Below are 20,686 nucleotides of genomic sequence, written 5' to 3'. Positions count from 1 at the left end.
GTGGAATGAACGGATTCGTAAACATGTTTGCAAAGTGGCGTGAGAAATAGGAGGGAATTTTGGAAATTACAAATAGTGTGGGGGGTCCCATGTCCCGTCCCAATGCCGGTAAGCACCCGCTTACAAGCACCAACCATGCATTGCATAATAATTCAAAAAATATATATAATTCATTTAAGGCAGAAAATGCTTCTTTTCCCGTTACATAAAATTCTTTTCACGAGCATTACAGAAAGCTCAACTGCAGAGAATTTGCAGAATTGTGTGCAATCAAAAAGAGGATTTGTCCAACCCCCCCCCCCAAATAAAAATTAAGGGGGGGGGGAATAATTACTGAAGGTATCAAAAGTAATCTGCATTAAATGAAAACATGTTTAGTTTCCGAAGCTTCAATCAAATTTTCAGTTTACTTACCTCAGTTACTGCATTGGTAGGCTCCTAATTGCCTTGATCAAGACGCGTGTCAGTGTCCCCGGTTTAGCTACGCTGAGCCTCGCCCACTCATAATACTCGCTGAGCGCGAATCCGGGGAGATGTCGAGCCCGACGCCGCGTCAGTGCAGCCCACATCCAGCTTCTCACCTCAGCCGACCGTGGCTCGTACCTTTCCCTCGCCACATTTTTTTATTTGCAGCTCTCTGAGCTGGCTCGCGGACCCTTCATCGCCCCCACTGGGGGCCAAGTTGGGACCACGGGCCGGGCCGGGCCCGCCCCGGCAGGTCCCCCCGAAAAAAATAGCGAGGGAGAAGGTGGCCAATTTCTGCTCTGACTTGGTAACGCTGGTGCGGTACTGCGCAAAGACACGGTGAATAGGCAACTCTGATGGTCGTCCATGTTGTTTGTTAGTCCACCGTGCAGACATTCAGATGGCTGGGAAAAATATGCGGGGGTGGACGTCATTTGGCACGGGTGAAAAAGCGTCCCTTGTTGTGAAGAGAAAGGAAAATATTGAGTTGAATTAGAGAGGGGGGAAGAGAGAGAGACAGAAAAGGAGATATCCTAACCGCAGGAATCACCGTCAAGTTGACCTGTGACCTCCCAGTAACTGGGATTTTACAGGATTAAAATTATAATTGCCCTGAGAGTGGCGCAAAAGCTCGATTATTATTTGGGGTTTTTGTAAACTTGCTGTATGGCAAGACCAGTGCCACTTTTTAGAATTTTACCCGCAAATCATAAAACTAGTCCTTAATTTCTTTTGTTTTTGTTTAAAGCTTTTGAAACTGAAAGGGCCCAGGCCTAACTGTTGAGCCTAAAGATTTCGAATCTTTGGCATATTTTAAACTGTTTGAAAATCAATTCACGTTAAGCTCTGTACAATGGACACAGTACATCTATTACATTGACATTTGACCTGTTACATTCATCAATACTGAACAAAACTGTTATTAGTCAATAAAACAACTGCACAAAAAGTTCTTGACTCAAATAAAAACCGGTTTTTGTTTAGATATAAAAAGTCTCACATTAACATAAACTCACAGTAGTTTTTGAAGCAGGGCCTTGGGACTTAATTTGCATTGGCAACAAATCTCAGTAAGCTCTCGACTTAAAGTGGGTACTTTATGGTACATTTCACGATAACAATGTTTCCTTTTAACCTCAACCATACAATACAAATTATCATGACGCTAGTGTGACTTTCGAGACGCAAGAATGTGTCTATTGTGTATTATAAAAAGCCGAAATAAATCCCCATCATCTGATTGGCAGGGGTGTATTTGGGATGTACCTTTTTCAGGGAAGGGGGATTTGGGGTCCTCATTTTCCAGAGGGGGAACTCAGTTGGTTGGGCACAGTTAAAACACTGACAAACGCGTACTATTCCAAATGTTTCCCATCTCTAATTTCTGATTGGGGGAAGGGACAAAGGGAACACAGGCCTTGAGCGGGGAGGGGGGGCTGTGACCCCATGCCTTCCCCTTATTTACACCACTGCTGATTGGTGAATTGCAGATCGTGTAACATGAAACCTGAATTGAGCATAAAAAATAATTCATCACTATTATTACTAACACACGTTACTTTTGCGCTACTTACTACACTACCTAAAACTTACTGCATTGATAGGACACTATTTGACAGTTACCACACTTAAGATACAAAGCATTATGTTAATTAACAGGCATGTGTACTGATGACGTCACGCTTTGTTTACTTGAGCGCTTTCCTATATAGGCCTATGGGAGCCAGCTGGGACGACAGATTAGAACTCTGTAGGAAAGTTTACATGTAAAGAAAGCTTGATGTCCTCAGTACATAGGTCCATTAGTATGGAATTTTTCGTTAGGCTACATGTCGGTTTTTAAAATATTTTAAATACAGGTTCTCTGAACGTAAAAGTTGAAAACTCTCAGTTTCTCGCATGCATTTCAGGCATAAATGTTGTCCCAATCGCAGCACTAGCCCACGTAATGTCGAACACAAATTTGATTGTCGGTTTCTCAAAATTAAATCCAGGGTAACCTTGAATCAGTCCCGAAGACTGTAATGGGAAAAACAAATTTCCCCAGACGCTAGAATTGGAAGAGTTCACAGAGCAAAGTATTTGCAGGTAAACCCGAGGTAACTTGAAGTTTAAAAAAAGGGTTCTGTTTTGTCCATTGCGATCCATTCTTTCTGGACAAGCAAATTCCAGACCTTGCATTGGTTTTGCCATGACATTGCATCACCAAACCTGAGGTAATTTCAAGTTTCAATTGAATTGTCCAGTTTGGTCTCTCATAAATCAGTGGGGAGAAGCTGCCCCTTGGACTTGGAATTATGTCGTCAAAGTTCAATGGTCGCTTGCACTCGATTCCGCGGACTCTGACTCGGGGCTTTGACCGCTCAATTCAGTGTCATCACCATCCGTGGTAGGAGCAACGGAAGCGTACTCCGATGTGGCTCCTCCTAAACCATCCTTGACTGTGATTGGTCCAACTGAGCTGATCTCGGCGTAAGGGACCAATTCGGTGCGGCGACACCAACGGCTGAACCACCCCTGGTACTCGACGCACGTCGGCTTGTAGTGCAACTCGAAGCAGGACAGCTGAAGGATGTTGAAGTACCAGTGGCCGACGACCTCTGCTTTCTGTGTTCCAGCTTCGCGCAGACACTGGTTGAATCTGCCCCAAAACAGGCGGGAAAATCATAACGTGAGATACAGCCATTTATCCACTGATTTTACAAGTGAAGAACCGGATATACTAATATTGAAATGCCTTTGTGATATAAGAAGTCGATTTTTGTCATCAATGCACATGCGTATTAATCTTGCATAATTGTGAATAATCTTTTTTTAAATTAGCCTTTAAAACTACCAGACATGTTTGTAGCTTGTGCGGCGAAGGCACACTGCCCGAAACATCAAATTTGTGTTGACTCAGTCGGTTCTTTGTGTCGGATCTGGGTCCCAATCAAACACTTAACCAGAAGGTCACGATATAAGGATAAACACCTTAGATTTGGGATTTTTTACGCTGAAAAGCAGAAAGTCTTGTTGGACCCTGTAGAGTCCTCTGCACTTTTGAATGAATGACGAAAGCAGGTGTTTCCACACGGTCATTCAACTACACGGAAAAGCCATCTCTTCCTCTCTCTCTTTCACCACATAGTCTGAAGCATTCCAACCTCTGCTTTTAAATCAGGTCAAGACCACTGGCATAGTAAAGGAGGGCTCAGTGTGTCAGGTGGCGAAGGGAAAGAAAGTCTTAAAGTAAAGCCGGGACGCCGATATATTTAGAAGCGAAAAATGAAAGAGGGAAAAAAGGATTCTGAGCAAAATGTGAACGGCGAAAATAGATCGCAGATGCTTTGAATATAGCTTGTTAATACAAAAATATCCCCCAAATCGACACATATAACTGGTTTCTTCATAGCCTGATTTGTAATTTAAACTGAATGTCACGGAATTCTATTGGGCTAGACGTGCCTGGACGCGGTCGTATCGGGGGAGGGGGCTAACAAACGGCAGCGAAATGATATTACGTCAGTTAGTGTGATTGCAGTCAGCCAGTAATCCCCCGAGAGCGATGCATGGAACATTCTTCAACCAGAACTAGACGTGTTTACTGCGGTAGCACAACGCTCGGGGAAAGGTGGTACGCGCGCGTTACATGCCACTTCGACCAGAAGGGTGTCGCGATTTGCCAAATGCACGCGCGCGTCAAACTATAAAGAATGTGCATGTGGGTGCGGGGCCACCAGTCTGGGTGCCACCGCAAGTGTGGAGTCTAATCGGGTTAGCAGCCTTTATCCCACGCCACCATGAACGTGACCAGGCGTTTTTCCGCAGGGGATTTTTCCAGGGGGCCCAAGAGCATTCATCATCAGTAAACTTGATAAATCTTCGAGGGTGGAAGGTGTCAATTCAGGGGCATTTACTTTGGCAAATCGGTGATGCGAATCCCAAATTTCCCCCCTTTTTTGTTTGGTCTATGCTCGCACCTCTCGCAGTCCTCTTTTGTGTCCCACCCAATGCATTCCAATCAACGAACTTGATAAGACTGGGATACAAAGACATTCATTAAAATTTAAGATGAAATCGACATCATCATTTAAGGCTCTGACGATAAAAGTGGCCAGATCATTCAACTTTTAAAGAAAAAGTTACTTTCATTCAAGTTCCCATCGATGAATAGAAAAGCCTGTTTTGTATGAAAAAAAGGAAGAAGTAACTTGATAAATTGGCAGTCAGGGACGAGGCTTAATGCCACCCCTCACCCCAGTTGCCAGTTCTTTGTAAAGTTTTCATACCTTCTGTCGCAATCACAGTGGCTGATGGCGTAGAGACGAAAGTTGAAGATGCCGTATTTGGTGCTCCATCGCTTGATGGAGCTGGGGCAGTGGTCATGCTCCCTGCAGCAGGCGTCTGCCTCGATGTCCTGCCCGAGGTGGTCATAGGATTCGGCGTCGCTGCCTGGACCGCACCACAGCGTCCCTGGTATCATGAAGGCCGACCTTTTCTCCCGTCCGGTATCGCCGCTTCTCGGCTGTGCACGTCTTGCCCTGCCCGCTTCGTCTTCCAGGGAAGCAAGATGGAATCGGGTTGGCTCCTTCTTCAACTGAGCATGGTATAATCGGCACTCTTTTTGCGCTTTCTTGGTATCGGTGAGTGACATCAGATGCAGAAAATCCTCACTCGCCCGGCTGTTTTCGCCAGTGATCGTAGGCAGCAAACTGACGGTAAGATATTGGGATTTGCCGGCCGAGGAGGGCGAACCAAGGGAGAAGTCGCAGGGAGGTGACGGTGCCAGGACGGTTGGAACTCGGCTTAAGTGATCGGCGAGACGCGCCTCCGTAGCCGTCTCGAAATCGCGGATCTCCCTTGCGTCGCTCGTGACCCTACAATCCACCACCTGGTGCGTCCAATCTTCCAGAATTTGCACCTGTTTTCGGCCGTCTGCGACCCGCCGCACGATCACGCCGTCGCGCGGGCTGGATCCAACCAGGAACTCGGTGGCCGTAACGCCGTCGACGTGGACCAAGATGTCCCGGCTGTGCGGACCGAGAGACACGCTGACGAAATGTATCTTACTGATGTCTGCAGATCTCATGGAAAGTCCTCTGGTCCTTCCGAGAGTGCAGAACAACAGGAGAAAAATGACCGGAGACATAACTGATCAGGTTCCAGGTACGCTTCGCGAATTCCACTCAAAATCTATCTCTCAATCGACGAGTAGATGCCGACTTAACCAGTATGCAGGTCAAAGCAGAAAAGGAAGTTGCAACAACTACTGTAACAGTTTTCCCGGTTAAATTGACTGGAAGAAACCAAGTCGTTTATAGGGGCGCAAGGAACCGGATTTTTATGTGGAGAAAGTTCTTTGGTCAAGTTGTAGCTCTTTAGTAAATTCTTCTCGTTTGGAAAACGCGGTATAAAATTGATCCAGGCCTCTCTAAACCGAACATTATCGTGCTACAGGTCATCAGTAAAAAAAAAGGACTGTGGTTGAAAGCTTTTCTGCAACCGGACTATTAATTAAGAATAAAACTACGTTGTACGAGACGTTATCGAGTTAGATTTTGCGCACACAGAACGTCCCAGATAAAGTAATTTTGAAATTGTTGAAAGGGATTACTTTTGAAAGGAATTCTTGAAAAATTGGGGGGGGGGGGGTTCAGGTGATCATTAAAGCAGAAAGGGAAGATCAATGCGGTCTGTTTAAGGTTAAAAAGAAATATTTTTCTTTTCAATGTGAGCTTGGAAGCTTGCGGGCAACGCCAGGTGGCAGCATCCCTTGAGGAAGGAGCTGTATAGTCCGAGAAAGAAAGAGAAATCCCAGAAATAAATTAGGGGCGAAACAGACCTCCTGATCTTGATTTATTTATTGCTGATTGTGTCCCCAATTAAAATATCCCTGAGAAACAATTCATGACATTGACATTGAATAAATATAGAGAATTTACAAAGTATAAAATCATATGTGTATTTAATGCGTGGTAAGTACATTAGCATGTGCATTAGCATTTGCATAATTAGTATTTCAACTCGCCCAACACTCGTGGGGTTGCAGTTACATATAAATGTGGTGTGGTCCACTGCACTGGGCTGAAATGGTAACCCAAACTGTTCCGGCCAGCCCGCGTTCACTCCCGGTGGAAAGGAAAAGGGGCAAGTTTGAAAGAGCGCCCTCTCAGGCTCAACGTCGAGAATACTTAATACGCAGGATCCCCACATCAATTTATCATTATGTTCAGAAATGACCACCCATCTTTGCTGAGAGCAGGGAAAGGTGCGGGCAATGCACATAGAAAATGAAAAGACAACTAAGCCGCAACTGTAAAGTAGGCCTAACTGTTTATTAATACGTCAGAAAACAATCTACCACTACATCGACAAAGGCAATAACAATGGAAATTTAAAGCAACCATAGGAGGAGAATGTATTTTTTCGTACGTTAATCGATTTTTACAATTTTACCCCCCCCCGAACTTCGGCCAATTGTAAATCCATAAGAAAATCCCCGAAAAATTTTGTTCTGCAGAAACAAATTTGGGGGGCAAAACTTTGATAGTGCATTTGGAAGCAAGGGAAATAACATAGAAAAAAAAACACCTTTCTCTGATTTTTGAAAATCTTGATTCTTCTCTTTTTTGGGGGGGGGACACATGGCCCCGTTGCCCCCTGAATCTGACTCTGCCGATTTTTTGCAGTCATTTCTAACTACCAAATTTAATGGAAGATAGTGTTTGTTAACTTTAAACATAAACAAGTGTGTCTTTTGTCCTCATTATTATATATAGTTGGCTTCTAGCAATACTAAGTTTCAAGTGGTAATAGAAGGTAACGTAAAACAAGGATACGAAAAAATAACACCTGATTCAAAGTACCATTATCACATTGTCACATTCTGTTTTAAGTTTTCCTTTTTCTAGAACGGCTACAACTGACAAGCGTTTTTTTACTACAAAAAGCATAGTTGCATCATATTAATACTTTTCAGGTATATTTTGATATAAACCTACTGATTGGACTCTTTGATTATACATGTACATATGCAAGGAAGCCTACTTCTTTTAAACACTGTTAGTGAATATCATCATGGCTTACAAGTTTGGTCAGTTTTATCAAGGTCCATTGTGCCTAAATCGATAGAAGTGCTCAAAACCAACATCATCGAAGTAATCCTTTATCACAGTTCAAATATACAGGTTATTTGAAGTCGCAAAACGGGACTTTGTACCTAAAATGCATGTTCCGTATTTTTATAATTCTCTCGTGATTTGCACGTACAATAGGTGTCAGGCTGCACCACCAGTTACTTTCTGATCCTGACATATTACTATGAGTTTAATTTAAATATAGATATGTAAATACAGTGTATACATAATTGATTTTCGGAAAGCTGGGCACCTGACATCTTCGAACATTTTGGTTTTTACCTCAATCCGTGCAGAAATCGGTGTTAACAATACCCCATTAACCTCAGATCTAAAGGTAACATGGACTCATTTTAATACGGTTCAAAATGTGCATATCGAATACACATGTGTTGTGGTTGTGGCTTGGGTTTTAGGTCATTGGTATGCAATGTACTGAGTGATCAAAGCATCGGGCAAAAATGCCAGAAAAATGCTGAATGTATGTGCATCGTTATGCGACATGTAATTTGTCATCGTCGTTTCCACTTGTCCGCAAAAATGAGACATAAAAAAATCTCCGGCCTACCCCTCCCCCGGAAGAATTCCTGGATCCGCCCCTAGGAATTTGGGGACAAGCGAACGGTTTGACCTAGCAATTATGACAACTTCGCTCCCACAGAATATTTTGAAGGCCTGGTTTAATATTTCAAATTTTCAAAGTATGTTTTTACGTCTCTTGGTTTTAATAATTATGGGACCAGATACCGTACCTGTCCTTACAGGATTTTTTTATTTTCCATCTTGCAACTTTAAAAAGTTAGTTTTCCAATCAGACAGGTTTAATTAAGTACGTGATATGTCATTCAGAGGATACTGTTGGCTTATAGGAGATAAACGAAACCTGTTTTCACATTTTGTCATCACTCAGTTTTCTTTGGAGGACACGCATGCGCGAGGTCACGTGGTCCCAGTCGACGTATCCAAGCTCCAAGTGTCGCTCGCCGGAGTCTTTGAACGGAGTACGCCCGTGGAGAACGCGGTGGTTGTTGACAACTATCATTTCACCTAGGACAGACGAAAGAAGAGCACAGCTGAAGTTTGCACGATCCTCGTTCGATGCCACTTTACTGGCTAAACTAGACGTATTTTAGACACAGCTACTTTCTCCAACAAGGAGAGGTAGCCTGGAGCGAGTTTGGATTGCCAATTACTTATGAAATGGGCACTGGTATACAATTCTCGAGCTCCACTCCAGGCATGATGCCAACGGCGTAAACACGCGATTCATGCGACAACACGATTAGATGCTGGGCCAACAGATACCAAAGTTAGGAAGAGTGTGTAAGGGTGAAGGCACATCAAACATGAATTGAATGCTCTACATTATCGAGGTACCGTGATAATTAGACAACGCGGGTTTTATGGCGAATGCCAAGACTTGAACCAGACCTCACCTCCTTGTAGTTTAACGTAGTATGCGTTCTCTGGGCTCTCAAGAAGCTTAGCAAAGACCTGGAGAGCATTATACATGGGCTGAACGTCATCAACGGGCATGAACATTGCGGTCGTTCTGGCGTGGGTGCTGTAGTGAACCGCCTTGAGTCGTCCAAAATGGTCAAGCCTTTGAGGCAGAACGTTTGAAAATGTCAAAATGATTTTAATCTGAGAAGCTTTTAAAATCATTCATGGAATAAGATCACAGCATACACTTCACACTTATGCTGATTCAGTTATTCAACATACTTGATTGGGAAATGGAAGCACCGATGATCAAAATCGCCCACATGAGGCTCCGCCCCCACCAGTCGGAACTCTTGTTGATTGGTGGTCAGCATTTGAAACGCGTCCGGGTCTTCACGCCTCAACATTTCGGCAGCCCGGAAACCATCCGCGTAGATACTGTCACCTCCCTTACAGTTTGAGGATTTAATGCAGTGGAAGAACGCCATCTATAGGGTTCAAGGAAATGAAAATCAAACGACCAAGGGATTCTTGGCTACCATCGGTAAGCAAACTGTGTCTATGACCAGTGTGCTGAATTCTCGTTCTTCGTTTCTTCACAACGTGCAAATTGGAACGCGGGAAGACTAACCCTAGTCCCTCTGCTGTCGTTTTAATCACGAACGTGGGAACCGGAATTGTAACGAGTCACCAATCTTTGTGACTAGAGTCGAGTCATTTTAACGTATAGTGACTCGAGTCGAGTCATTAAGCAACAAAGTCGAGCGCGTCGAGTCAATTAAAGTCTTTAGCTCGAGTCAGTTATTCGAGTCACCAATTTTTAAACACAATACGCAAAATGGAAAAGAGAGATTTTTTTATTTTTAACATTTACCTCTGGAGTTCTATGTGGTCAAATCAAAATAATGACACATGACATGGACATTACAAACAGATAGTGTAAGTCATTTGAATTTTTTTTTCGCAAATTAGTTTGCTTTTTTGGGGGGGACTTAAGGCTTATTAGTTTTCACTAGAGTCAGGTCTCCTGATAAGGACTCGAGTTGAGTGGAGTCATTTGTTCGCAGTGACTCGAGTAGAGTCAGGTCTCCTGATGAGGACTCGAGTTGAGTGGAGTCATTTGTTCGCAGTGACTCGAGTAGAGTCGAGTCATATAACCGTCGGAACTCAAATCTAGTCAAGTTGCAAAATACAGTGATTCGAGTCAGACTGATCGAGTCACTGTCCATCAGAGCGTTTTAGAATTTTTTCATATACTGGTAAAGGGTTACTCCTGGCGTGTAGCCTTTTTGTGCTTCATCATGAATCTTCAAAGTGAAATTTAATGTATGTCCGTACAGAATGTTGATTGTTACTGCAAGATGGTGTTTCCTTTTCAAGCTCGTTGAATTGTCTAAATACACTCACATATGTCGTTTCGTAGAGGCAACTCATATCCGTGTGAAGCTGCAGAGCCTTTGTCGTGTACGACAGGGCTCGATCAGGATCCAACTCCTCAACCTGGTTCCCGCCTTTCTTGAGTGGTTGGAGCAGCCTTCAATGAGAGAATTTACCCCTCAAAAATTTGAGCTATGGCTTTGCTCTATTGTCCCTCCAAAATACAAACATTCGCAGGAATATCATGGCTTTTTGGGCAACAAGGGCAATACAAAAAATATGTGGGTGAAGGGGGTTCAGCGATCCTTGATGTAACGAGATTTTCCGCAGGCTGTGATTAATACATCCATTGGTTTTGTTTATCAAACCTCCCCTGATTGTACTGTCTGTGGCAAACTTTCAATTTTTGAGTCTGCTGACTGTCGATCATTCAAGGCGATGAGAACACAACGCACGATATACAAGCGTGTTTTGAGAATATGATTGGAGCTGGTTGCGATATTTTTGATAAATTCACGGAACGAATACTTGAAATCGTACTTACTAAAAACCACTTCGTAACGAAGGACAGCAAACGCCACACCACTGTGTGAGGATTAGTGCACACCACATATTCATCATGCACCTGCGGTTTCAATGAGGGCCTGCTGCTGGACAGAGCTTTGCATAGTGGGCATACCGCAGCCTAGCGGTCACGGTCAAAAGAATTCCGACGTGAAGGGGTTTAACATAAAAGGACTTTCCCGCCACCATTATTAAAATATTTCGGTGGTGAAGATGACACAAATTACTTTTAATTTATAAACGCACCGGAACTGCGTATACAAGGACTTCACCTTACCCAAAGCTTGTCTCCCGCATTGGGCCGATTCGCTTTGCGATAATGGGGATCTGGCGTGGTTCAGCCGGCGTTTTTTCAATCTTCACGATGCCAAACTCGTAGAAGGCCTTCAGGAAGTCAAACAAAGCCTGGTCATCCGAAACAACGTCTCGGAACTCAAATCTGGGCAAAGACTCAGTGATCTCCGCGCCCCAAAGTGTCGGAGTCGTGAGGGCGACGTCATCCGGCGGCTTCTGATCGAACTTGACAGAGCGCAGCCAGTGGGAGTCGAAGTCGCTGTGGTGGCGTCGATTCCACGAGACTCGAAGCGTGTCACCTCCGTTGATGCTCTCGACCGACTCCGGGTGGGCGGTGATATCGAGCTGGTCGAAAGGCAAAAGTCGACCCTGAGACTCGACGTGGTAGCAATCAGAACAGAGGCAGTTATCCAGTAGCCAGGGGAACGGGTACTCTCGTCTCTTCCCGTCGGACCAAGTCACGCTCACAATGCGACGCGTGTCATCCTTACTCAAAGATCCAATCTGGCAGATGAAAATTAGACAGAGCGACTAACCATCCATTTTTCATAAGTACCTGCAGGTGATTGTAGAAAAATTCCAAGACCACCCCACCTTACAAAGATTAATTTGTGAGAGCCGCAGCTACTGCGTATCCAGCTTGGAGACGGGGGGCACAAAATGCAATTTATTCTCTGTAAGGATTGTCTATTTTTTCCTACATAAATCTATCTTTAAAAAAAATTTTCAATTTCAATTTTTAAAAAAAGGCAACTGGCCCCAGGTAAAGGAAAATCGTAGGGGGGGGGTGTCGTGCCTCCTTTTGAAAATGGAGCAATTTTTTTGTTCCCTTTTTTAAAGAATGAAATAGGCCCAAGGGTGATTTTTGGGGACGTTTTCATTTCCTTTCCTCCCAAAAGCGTGTAAAAAGCCAAAACGTTACAAGAGCAGGTTCACCCCTTTCAGAAAGGCCGTAGGTTACGTTCAATTTTTTCCAGTTTTTTCTTCGTCTTAACCCCCCCCAAAAAAATATATTGCCCGGGGCAATATGAACCGTACAACTATCATGACTGTACGGATGACAAAGCCCCTGTCAGACAACCACTTTCACTTACAAGTCCACAAAAAAGGCGAGGGATGCATGAATGAGAAAGAGAGTTCAAACTTGACTCGACAATTTGAAGTAGCCTTTGTGACGAGGCGACCTCTGAAAACCTGAACTGGGGACCTATGGAAACTGGGCAAAAGTGGTGTGATTTACCTGAATATTTGGCTGAATATCTTGGCTAACGTAGCACCGTGCCACGACCGGCGTAGCAGCCAGTGGTTGTCCCTTCGGGAGTCGTGTCGTCGTTACCGACACGGGGATGGCCTTCGAGTTTGACGGAGACACGCCGACTCTTGGCAGCGTGTCTCTCGTGAACACCGCCGAGAAACCCCTGACATTTCTAGAGGTGACACTTGCCGGGGACCAAGTCCGCGGCAGCAGCCCCGGTAAAGTGGGACGTAAAACTTGGCGCACTCCGCTCCAAAACATGGTACAGCCTTGCACGGTAAAAACGCTACTGGGCCAGCAGTTGTGTGCGACCCCTGGTTGTACGCCACTGCCTTACCTCTGCCTGACAATGACCAACAAGCACTCCATTGTGTGTAAATATTTAAGCGGTCATGAATATCTACGATTTTATTAAGAGCCTAACTATAAGTGTCAAAGGACCGCCGTCGTATGCGCGAGAGCGTGCGCAATTTGATCCAGCAGCAACCGTGGTGGCGTAAGCACGTGACCACCGTGCATGCAGAGATGTCATGACTCGACTCCACAATGACTTTTGTGCATTTGTTGTAACTGAAATAAAATAACAAACAATAGGCAGGGTTTGTCATTCTGGCACACAACATGATGTGGAATGTACCATTGCTACTCTGGTTCCCCCGTTGGTGGATAACAGTATGGACGAGGCCTCTTTCCTTGAGTTCCTGGATTTGGCTACAATGAATTTTTGCCAAATCGGGGTCTCTCAACAGGCGCTGTTAATTTCTCTTCAACGAGGCCAACACTGCACTGGCTGGACAAGAGAATGGGCTTATCCAGTGTAGCGTTTTCTGCACAATTACTTGAATTATTTGCATTTATTTCTTTTAGTGAATTGAGCATTCAGAATCTTCATTTTTAACTTTGATCACTTTTTCATTTCTGGTATATATCCTGTTTGCCATTTCTTAGAGACATTACTCACTGCATTTTCCTTCTAAGAGTACACCCACACAGTGTCTTGTACAGTGTATGTTGTTTCGGCCTATTTGACCTTGTTAGCCCAGAGGCTAGGCACACTTCAGCATGTTTCATTTAAGCTTGTACTATCATCCACCAAGGACTTTGTTTTAAGGTGAAATTATTCATTCACAGTCATTGTTCTAAGAATCCAGCTAAGACATGTGACTAAGACTTTCCTTTCTTAAGTTTTGTGCTTTAACTACATCCTGTTTCTAACCGTATATAAGTCCTGCATCATCGTACAGCTCCTCAGTATCCCGTATCCAGATCCAGTATTCAGTATTCAGTATGCAGTAACGGTCTGCTTTTCAATTCTCCAATTCAGTCAACAGTTAGCTTACAATTCTATCGCAACCTTCTAAATGTGACACAAGAAAATGCACGACAAGGATGGTGTACATTTACTGGTCTGGTTCTTTTAATGGTGTTGCTGCATTGCAGGAAAAGAAGACCCTGAAATATACAAAATTAAAGAAATATTAAGAATATGCCCTGAGATAACAACGCCCAATATGGCGTAACTAGCAGTTCAAATAATTATGTCAAAGCAAACTGCTTGGGCAAATTGAGCTGAAACATACAGGTGGTATTGTTGGTAGGGTTGAAGTTGCAGTAGGTGTCGGCCTGTCATGTCTGGCATGAACATCACTCAGTCCTGCTTCAGCAAGGATGGTCAGTAGCTCTTCACGCACTTCATTTGGAACTGTCGTGGACATTTGGAGAAGAGGGTTGGCTGCGGTACATACTTCCTCACACCGTACATTCTCTGGCTCGGCACCATGAACAGGCTTTCCACTGAGAGCATCAGCATTCTTGTTGCTCTTTCCTGACCTGTACCTCACTGTGAAGTTGAATTGCGCCAACTCAGCTGCCCTCCTTGTCTCTGTATCTCCCAACTTGGTATTCGTCTGCAGGTAGCTCAGAGGGTTGTTGTCTGTGTAGACTGCGAAGCCAACCTTAAACTAATAAGAAACTAATAAGAAACTAATACAGCTAAAAGTAATAACTAGAATTAGAGGCCTCTACATGTAATAATAGTAGTGGGACTAGTGCAAGTCTAATGTACCAGCCTCCACAGAAGTGGTGTCGCCACTCGGCGCACATTAGCCATCTTGACATAGGTTGATTTCGCTTCAAGAAGGTCCACTGTTCGTTGGTCCTGCTTTGATTGGGCAACTTGCTTTCTCTCAACAAACCTGGATATCCATGTTCCAGAGCCGAGAGACATTCTCACGGAGGACAGCATCTTGTTGGCTAGACAGGTAGTGCAGCTTTCCTTGTCCTCCACACCGCATGGTTGGTCCTTGCAATGCCCATCCTAATCTTGTTCTTACTGCTACTTGGGCACTCTCTGGGCCAAAACGACTCTCTCTGGGGATCATCAGGTCTGGGCGGTTGCTTCCAAGCAGAAGTGGTCTCACCTTCTGGCAGTCATGCAAAGGGAGGTCTTGCAAATGAGACCATCTTCATTGAAGATCTTGGGTAGGGAATGCTCAGATAATCTAAGCATTGGAGAGGAGAAGACAATGCTCACGTGAATTCGCAAGTCGGGATCATCCAGAGGGACAATGTCAAAATTCAACATCTGTCCCCAAGAAAGAGTACAAGCATCTCGAGCCGTCACAATCGGAATTTCTGTGGCAAGGCTTCGGCAGCTTCCATTGGCATCTTGGAGAAGTTGGACCCATCATCCAACAGACAATAAGTTGTGAGCGATGTACTATCGCCGTACAAATGACAAAGTTTTCAAGCTAACTTTCTTGGGGTGCCAAGGACTGCCATCGCCGTAGAAAACCGAGAGGTTGGGGTCAAAACTTGAGTAGTATGAGCCATATCCCGACTGTTTGAGCAGATTGTGGAGGACCGTCAAGTGGATTTCGTTGCACTCTCGGTGCTGTCGGGCACACCTCCAACATCTACGGTTTGCCTTTATCCACTCAATTCGTCGACCGACAGAGAGCTTAGGCCCTATCAAATAAATAATCACAACGGGAAAGCCACTGTTCCCCTTCACAGTGGGGGTAATGCTTGAAAAGTGGTTTCTTCCCTTGGTTGGTCTGGATTCTGTCAAATCACTAGTCGTATGAGATGGTTTGCCGGGTCTGTTGTTGACAATGGCTGCTTGGTTCCCAGCTTTGGTGTGGTAGGCAGCAGCACCCCTTTGTCTTTCATGATGACTGGGAGGTGTCAGACTTCAGGCCTTCATTCAACTGAATCTTCTTGTGGGCAACGGCAACAGTTTCCTGTAACCATCCATTGATGTCGGCAAGAGAGAAGTTACGCACGCCTTTGGAGCTCTTTGCCTTCAAAGAGGCGGTCTGGTGAATGTGAGGAAGCATGCCACAGAGGACGCAGGCAGAGGAGTTGGCTTTCAACTCAGCCTCCCCGTCTGGAGCCCTCTTTAGTTGAACAACCAACGCCGAGACGGTGGACGCAAATTCCACAAGTCCCTTAGAATCATGGGCAACCAATTTAAGCCAGGAAGATCGGATGAGAATACCGATGTTTCCATACAGCTTACGTAAGGTTGACATTGTGAGGGTAAAAGGGTTAGCATTGTGCTCAAAACCAAGGACATCTTTTTTGGGTTGTCCTCGTTGCTAAGACCTCACAATTAAATACTTATGCAGCCCTCAACCATGGCGTCAAAGCAATGGAACTCTGAGGGGTTGCCACCACTGAAGACTGGAATTTCCATGCTAATCCCACCAGCGGATGCTGCCAACATTGAGCTCAACATTTGATTCTGATTTATGCCTGGATCAGCATTCGGTGCTATTGGTTGACCGAGGAAAGTGCCAACTCGGGTAGCAGGTGGAGAGCGTCCTTGGAGTGATGGTTCATACGGTGCGGGCGTGGTCGATGTCAGCTGTGCTGAGGAATGATTACCAGTATCATTAGGAAGGGAAGAGCAAACAGTGGGATTAGGAATGGGAAAGGAATGGGCGCTACACACGGTAGTTCGAGAAGGAAATGGTGAAATATGGAGCTCCCATGCCGTCGAGAAATTGCGAGCATGCTTTGACTGTGCGGAATGGGGTACTCTCATGGATTCAGCGGACTCTATTGATGAAGTAGTTACAGTATTGGCTGATCCTATTATTTTCTGTGTTGATAATGTAATTCCTCTGAGATCTGTGCAGTTTTATCCGAATCATAAACCCTGGATATCCAAGGAATTGAAAAAAACTGCTTAATCAAAAAAGGACGATTTATCTTTTGGGTGATAAGTTAGGTGCTAAGGCTCTTCAAAGAGATATTGACAGGCAAATTAAGATGTCTAAGATGAAGTATAAGAGGAAACTGGAGAGTGATTTCCTTGAAAATAGCCCAAGTGCCATGCGGCAAAGGATGCAAACGATTGTTGGTTAAAAGAGTGCATCCAAGGGGGTGGTCTTAGATAAAGGATTTGTGAATGGTCTGGGGAATTTTTATAGCAGGTTTGATGTGCATGACTTCACAGCTAAAAATGTTTCAATCAGAGATGTTCTCCAAAACGGGAGAGATTACCTGAATACAATGAACACACATGTAGATATACATAATGCTGGCAGTGTGTTTGCAAAAACACGTTAACAAGGCAGCGGGTCCGCATGGAAGTCCAAATAAGGTTTTGAAATTGTGCAGTCAACAGCTTGCTGATATTTTTACTTATATTTACCAATTATTTATTGATAATGGTATTATTCCTCAGTTATGAAAATCGTCTTTTATCATCCCAGTTCCAAAGGTTAACAATCCCAGTGAACTAAACCACTGTCGACCTTTAGCCCTGAATTCAAATGTCCTGAATTGTTTTGAAAGAATATTGCTAGGATTTGAAGGATCAGGTGGATTCTTTAGACCAGACTCAGTTTGCTTACAAAACAAACAGAGGTGTACGCTTTGTATTCTAATAACCTTTATCAACACTTGGAGACCCCAATGTCGTATGTCGGGTCGGTCTTCATCGATTTTTCAAGTGCATTTAATACTATCGTACCTCATCTGTTAATTGACAAGTTAGGCCTACTCAAACTGAATTTTTATCTAAATTTGCCTTGGTTATTCATGATTTTGGGCTGACAGACCACAGTGGGTTATAAGTGCAATAATGTTACTTCAAGAGGTCTTTGAATCTAGGAGCACCTAAAGGATGTGTGATCTTTCCAATTTTGTTTTCATTGTTTACTATGGTGATTGCCGAGTCTCTGATCCAAATTGTGCGATCGTTAAGTATGCAGATGGCACTGTTATAAGTGTTTTTGCAGGATAACACAGAGGCTTACTTTGAGCAAGTCGAACAGTTTGTAAATTGGTGCGATAGCCATCACCTGGTTCTGAATGTAAACAAAACCAAAGAAATGATTTTTTATTTCTGCCGGTCTCAATCTTTAACCCCCCTATATTCCACTAGTTATTCACGACCGTAGCATAGAGCAGGTATCTCAATGTCGGATTATCCGGCCGTGCTGCCGGACTATAGGTTTCTGCGCCGCAAGCGCAAGGTTCTCACTGATACGACAGCGATTAACGGACGACGACACTGTCTCTGTTGTTTACTCCACAACTGACGAAATCTTTATTGAAGCTCTCCTAAATAAAATGGGGTTAACAGACTGATTGGATGGTCTATGGGGTGACAGACCGACAGACGGACGGACCCCCGTAATATTAGGAAAATAACACAATTACTTACATGTCCAGTAGATAATATAGCACTTACTACACACAACCTGCATGGTGCAAATACTCTGCACACACTGGTAGTAAAAAGTCATAGGTCATACACTGTGGTTGGAGTGTATAGCTTTGAGTTCTTGTTATAACCAAAACGCAGCTGTTAAACCGTTTGGACCTCTGAAGGAATGTGACCAATTACACAACACTTTCCTGGGTAGTCTTCACACAACACACCATAAAAAGACTTTAGCGAACAAGTAAAACCTCTCAATCTGTGTTGGTGAGCATATACTAACTTTTCAATCTGGCATACAAAATCATGTAAAAACAGTTTCCAAAGTCAAAGTGTGAAACTGCTTGGAATATAAATATACAATATAATTCCGGAGCTAACCTGGATATGCTAACTTGGCTTCTCTCCTGCTACTGGCTACACCTGCCTCAACACAATTCAACACAGATGCCACTTGAGCTATATAATAGAACAGAAATTTATCCTTACAAGGTGTACAATCATCCTTAATTACAAACTAGGACATTGTTGAATCGAGTGTGCCAAACAAGGGGGTAATCAGAACAAATGGAGAAAAGAGTACACTGTAAAATAACTTCATGTGAATGCCATGATTGTGATTGATCATAAAAACAAGCTAACAATACAAGTCCATCAACATGAGAAGTAACACAGTCTATGATACTAAGTAATCAAAATAAATTTAAAAATGAAGTTACACACAGGTAGATTACTAAGGACAGCAACTCACCCCAGATGGCTACTGTGTAGACTCGAGTGTCGGGCTGTTGACCAGTGGTCTGCTGGGTGGTGTTGCAGACTGAATTCTGACCCCGACATAGGCCCTTAAATGCCTGTTATAGTCTCTTGATGGACATTTCCATCAAGAATATGATTGGTCACTTGCAAGTTTGACCAAACCTTCCTCAAAGTTTGATTTGCATATAAGCTTCCCCATTGGCCAAATCTTTTAAGGCTCATTGTGTAACTCTGCTCATCAGCAAGATCAGCAGATTTTCTCCCAGGGTCCAACAACCTGCAACCTCCAATTTGATGATTCTCCCAAACAATGAAAACTGACATTCTGTTTCTAAAAATACTTGGTCAGGACTGTTGGAAAGTTCCCCTAAAACAATGGACTGGATTAGGAGGTGGGGTAAACATCATGACCTCCACCACTGCATACCACAGATAGTTCCGTTTGGGTTGTATAAGGTTGGAAAGTATCCCGGGAACGAGGGGAGCAGAATAAGAAATGCAAGATATTAAACCCACACAAATTACACATTTTTCCATTTCCTGACATGAATATAAGTATTTAGGAACTGTGATCGACGAGAGGTTAAACTGGAAGAAAAACTCACAAATTGTAGCTGGTAAGGCGAGCCAAAGGCTGTACTTCCTGAGGAAACTTAGGGAGTTCTGAGTGGACAACAATATCACGGCCATCTTTTATCGGTCGGTACTGCGGAACGTTCTTACGTTTAATTTTTTGTGTACCGTTGGCAACCTATCACAAGAAAGCATTAAGAAGCTTGAAAGACCTAGGAAAATTGCAAAACGAGTAATCCGAACTGATCTTCCTTCTATTTGTAGTTTGTATGAGATACACATTCTTTTGAATATTCATAGTATAATGCGTGATCCCACATACCCACTCCACGCTTGTTTCAACTACAACCAGTCAGGTATTCGACTGTGTGTTCCTAAGACAACCCGTTGTCGTTTCAGACAGTCTTTCATTCTAAATGCCACCCATTGTTTCAATAGCAATGTGAAAAACGGTACATTTTACGTTTTCATTGTTACTGTTACGTAATCTATCGTCTACTAAGCGAGTCTCCCACTGTAGCGTCTTAAAGGAGTTGTTTATGGGGGCTCCAGCGTTCGTACTGCTTTCTGTTTCTTTTTAATTTTTTGACCTGTAATATCATCCAAAGGTTAGGCTGTAGGAATGTCTTTAGTAACTGCGTGCTTAGTATTTTAATGGGTTTGCTGTGCCTGACTTGCTGCAATTTTCTGGATATGCAAAAGCACCGATATTTTTGGATTAGAGCTGGCAACCGCAGACAAGGGCAGAGCAACGTTACTAATGCGAGCAACTAGCACGGGCAAGGCAGCAGATTCAGGCAAATCAGAATGCACCATGTTGAGTGGGGCGCTGATGGGAAGTCAAGAAGTGGCTGTAACTAGCAACAAACAGGTTAACAACAGACGTAGCCTGTGTATCAGGGGCTACAGCTGGGCTGAGTGGTGGAGAATCAGAACCTGTTAACTGATCATTGCTGCTTTGAATAATGTCAGATTCTATTCTAGCTTGGGCTGGATTCAGTTCAGCATCTTTGCAGCGTTTCTCAAGCTCAAACCGTCTTGCCAGTCTTTCTTTCACTTTCAAGATACGCTGCTGCTCTTGCTCAGCTTGGAGCCGTTCCTAGCCAATTGGAGCTCCTCTTCCTCTAACTCCCTTCATCGTCGAATCTCGAGCTCCTTATCCCT

The 20,686-nt window shown here is 43.9% G+C and overlaps 2 protein-coding genes across 2 annotated transcripts; both read right to left on the bottom strand.

Moving 5' to 3' along the window:
• Positions 1-1,309: 1,309 nt before the first annotated feature.
• On the bottom strand, positions 1,310-6,625 carry LOC110977412 (uncharacterized). Its single transcript, XM_022231510.2, has 2 exons — positions 4,737-6,625; positions 1,310-3,106 (listed from the first exon to the last, which is right to left on the bottom strand). The coding sequence occupies exons 1-2, from the start codon at positions 5,594-5,596 to the stop codon at positions 2,776-2,778; spliced, it is 1,191 nt and encodes a 396-aa protein (XP_022087202.2). The 5' UTR covers positions 5,597-6,625; the 3' UTR covers positions 1,310-2,775.
• Positions 6,626-6,761: 136 nt separating this feature from the next.
• Positions 6,762-19,007, bottom strand: LOC110977489 (gamma-butyrobetaine dioxygenase-like). The gene is made up of 7 exons (XM_022231678.2): positions 18,942-19,007; positions 12,502-13,086; positions 11,245-11,765; positions 10,434-10,560; positions 9,309-9,514; positions 9,020-9,186; positions 6,762-8,630 (listed from the first exon to the last, which is right to left on the bottom strand). Exons 2-7 carry the CDS (start codon positions 12,775-12,777, stop codon positions 8,473-8,475), a joined length of 1,455 nt encoding a protein of 484 aa, XP_022087370.1. The 5' UTR covers positions 12,778-13,086; positions 18,942-19,007; the 3' UTR covers positions 6,762-8,472.
• Between the last annotated feature and the right edge of the window lie 1,679 nt (positions 19,008-20,686).

Source organism: Acanthaster planci, linkage group LG12 (genome assembly GCF_054643075.1).
Source record: "Acanthaster planci isolate LZ-2023a linkage group LG12, COTS_SCS, whole genome shotgun sequence".
NCBI lineage: Eukaryota > Metazoa > Echinodermata > Asteroidea > Valvatida > Acanthasteridae > Acanthaster > Acanthaster planci.
This window is presented reverse-complemented; position numbering and strand designations above follow the sequence as displayed.

What these genes read in the sequence shown, in the direction of transcription:
- LOC110977412 (XM_022231510.2), bottom strand. Translation starts at nt 5,596, where the DNA reads ATGTCTCCGGTCATTTTTCTCCTGTTGTTCTGCACTCTCGGAAGGACC. An exon ending in CACTGTGATTGCGACAGAAG is followed by an intron (nt 3,107 to 4,736) that starts GTATGAAAACTT and finishes GTTTTGGGGCAG; the next exon opens with ATTCAACCAGTGTCTGCGCG.
- LOC110977489 (XM_022231678.2), bottom strand. Translation starts at nt 12,777, where the DNA reads ATGTTTTGGAGCGGAGTGCGCCAAGTTTTACGTCCCACTTTACCGGGG. An exon ending in ATATTCAGCCAAATATTCAG is followed by an intron (nt 11,766 to 12,501) that starts GTAAATCACACC and finishes TTCATCTGCCAG; the next exon opens with ATTGGATCTTTGAGTAAGGA. An exon ending in CTACGTTAAACTACAAGGAG is followed by an intron (nt 8,631 to 9,019) that starts GTGAGGTCTGGT and finishes CGTCTGTCCTAG; the next exon opens with GTGAAATGATAGTTGTCAAC.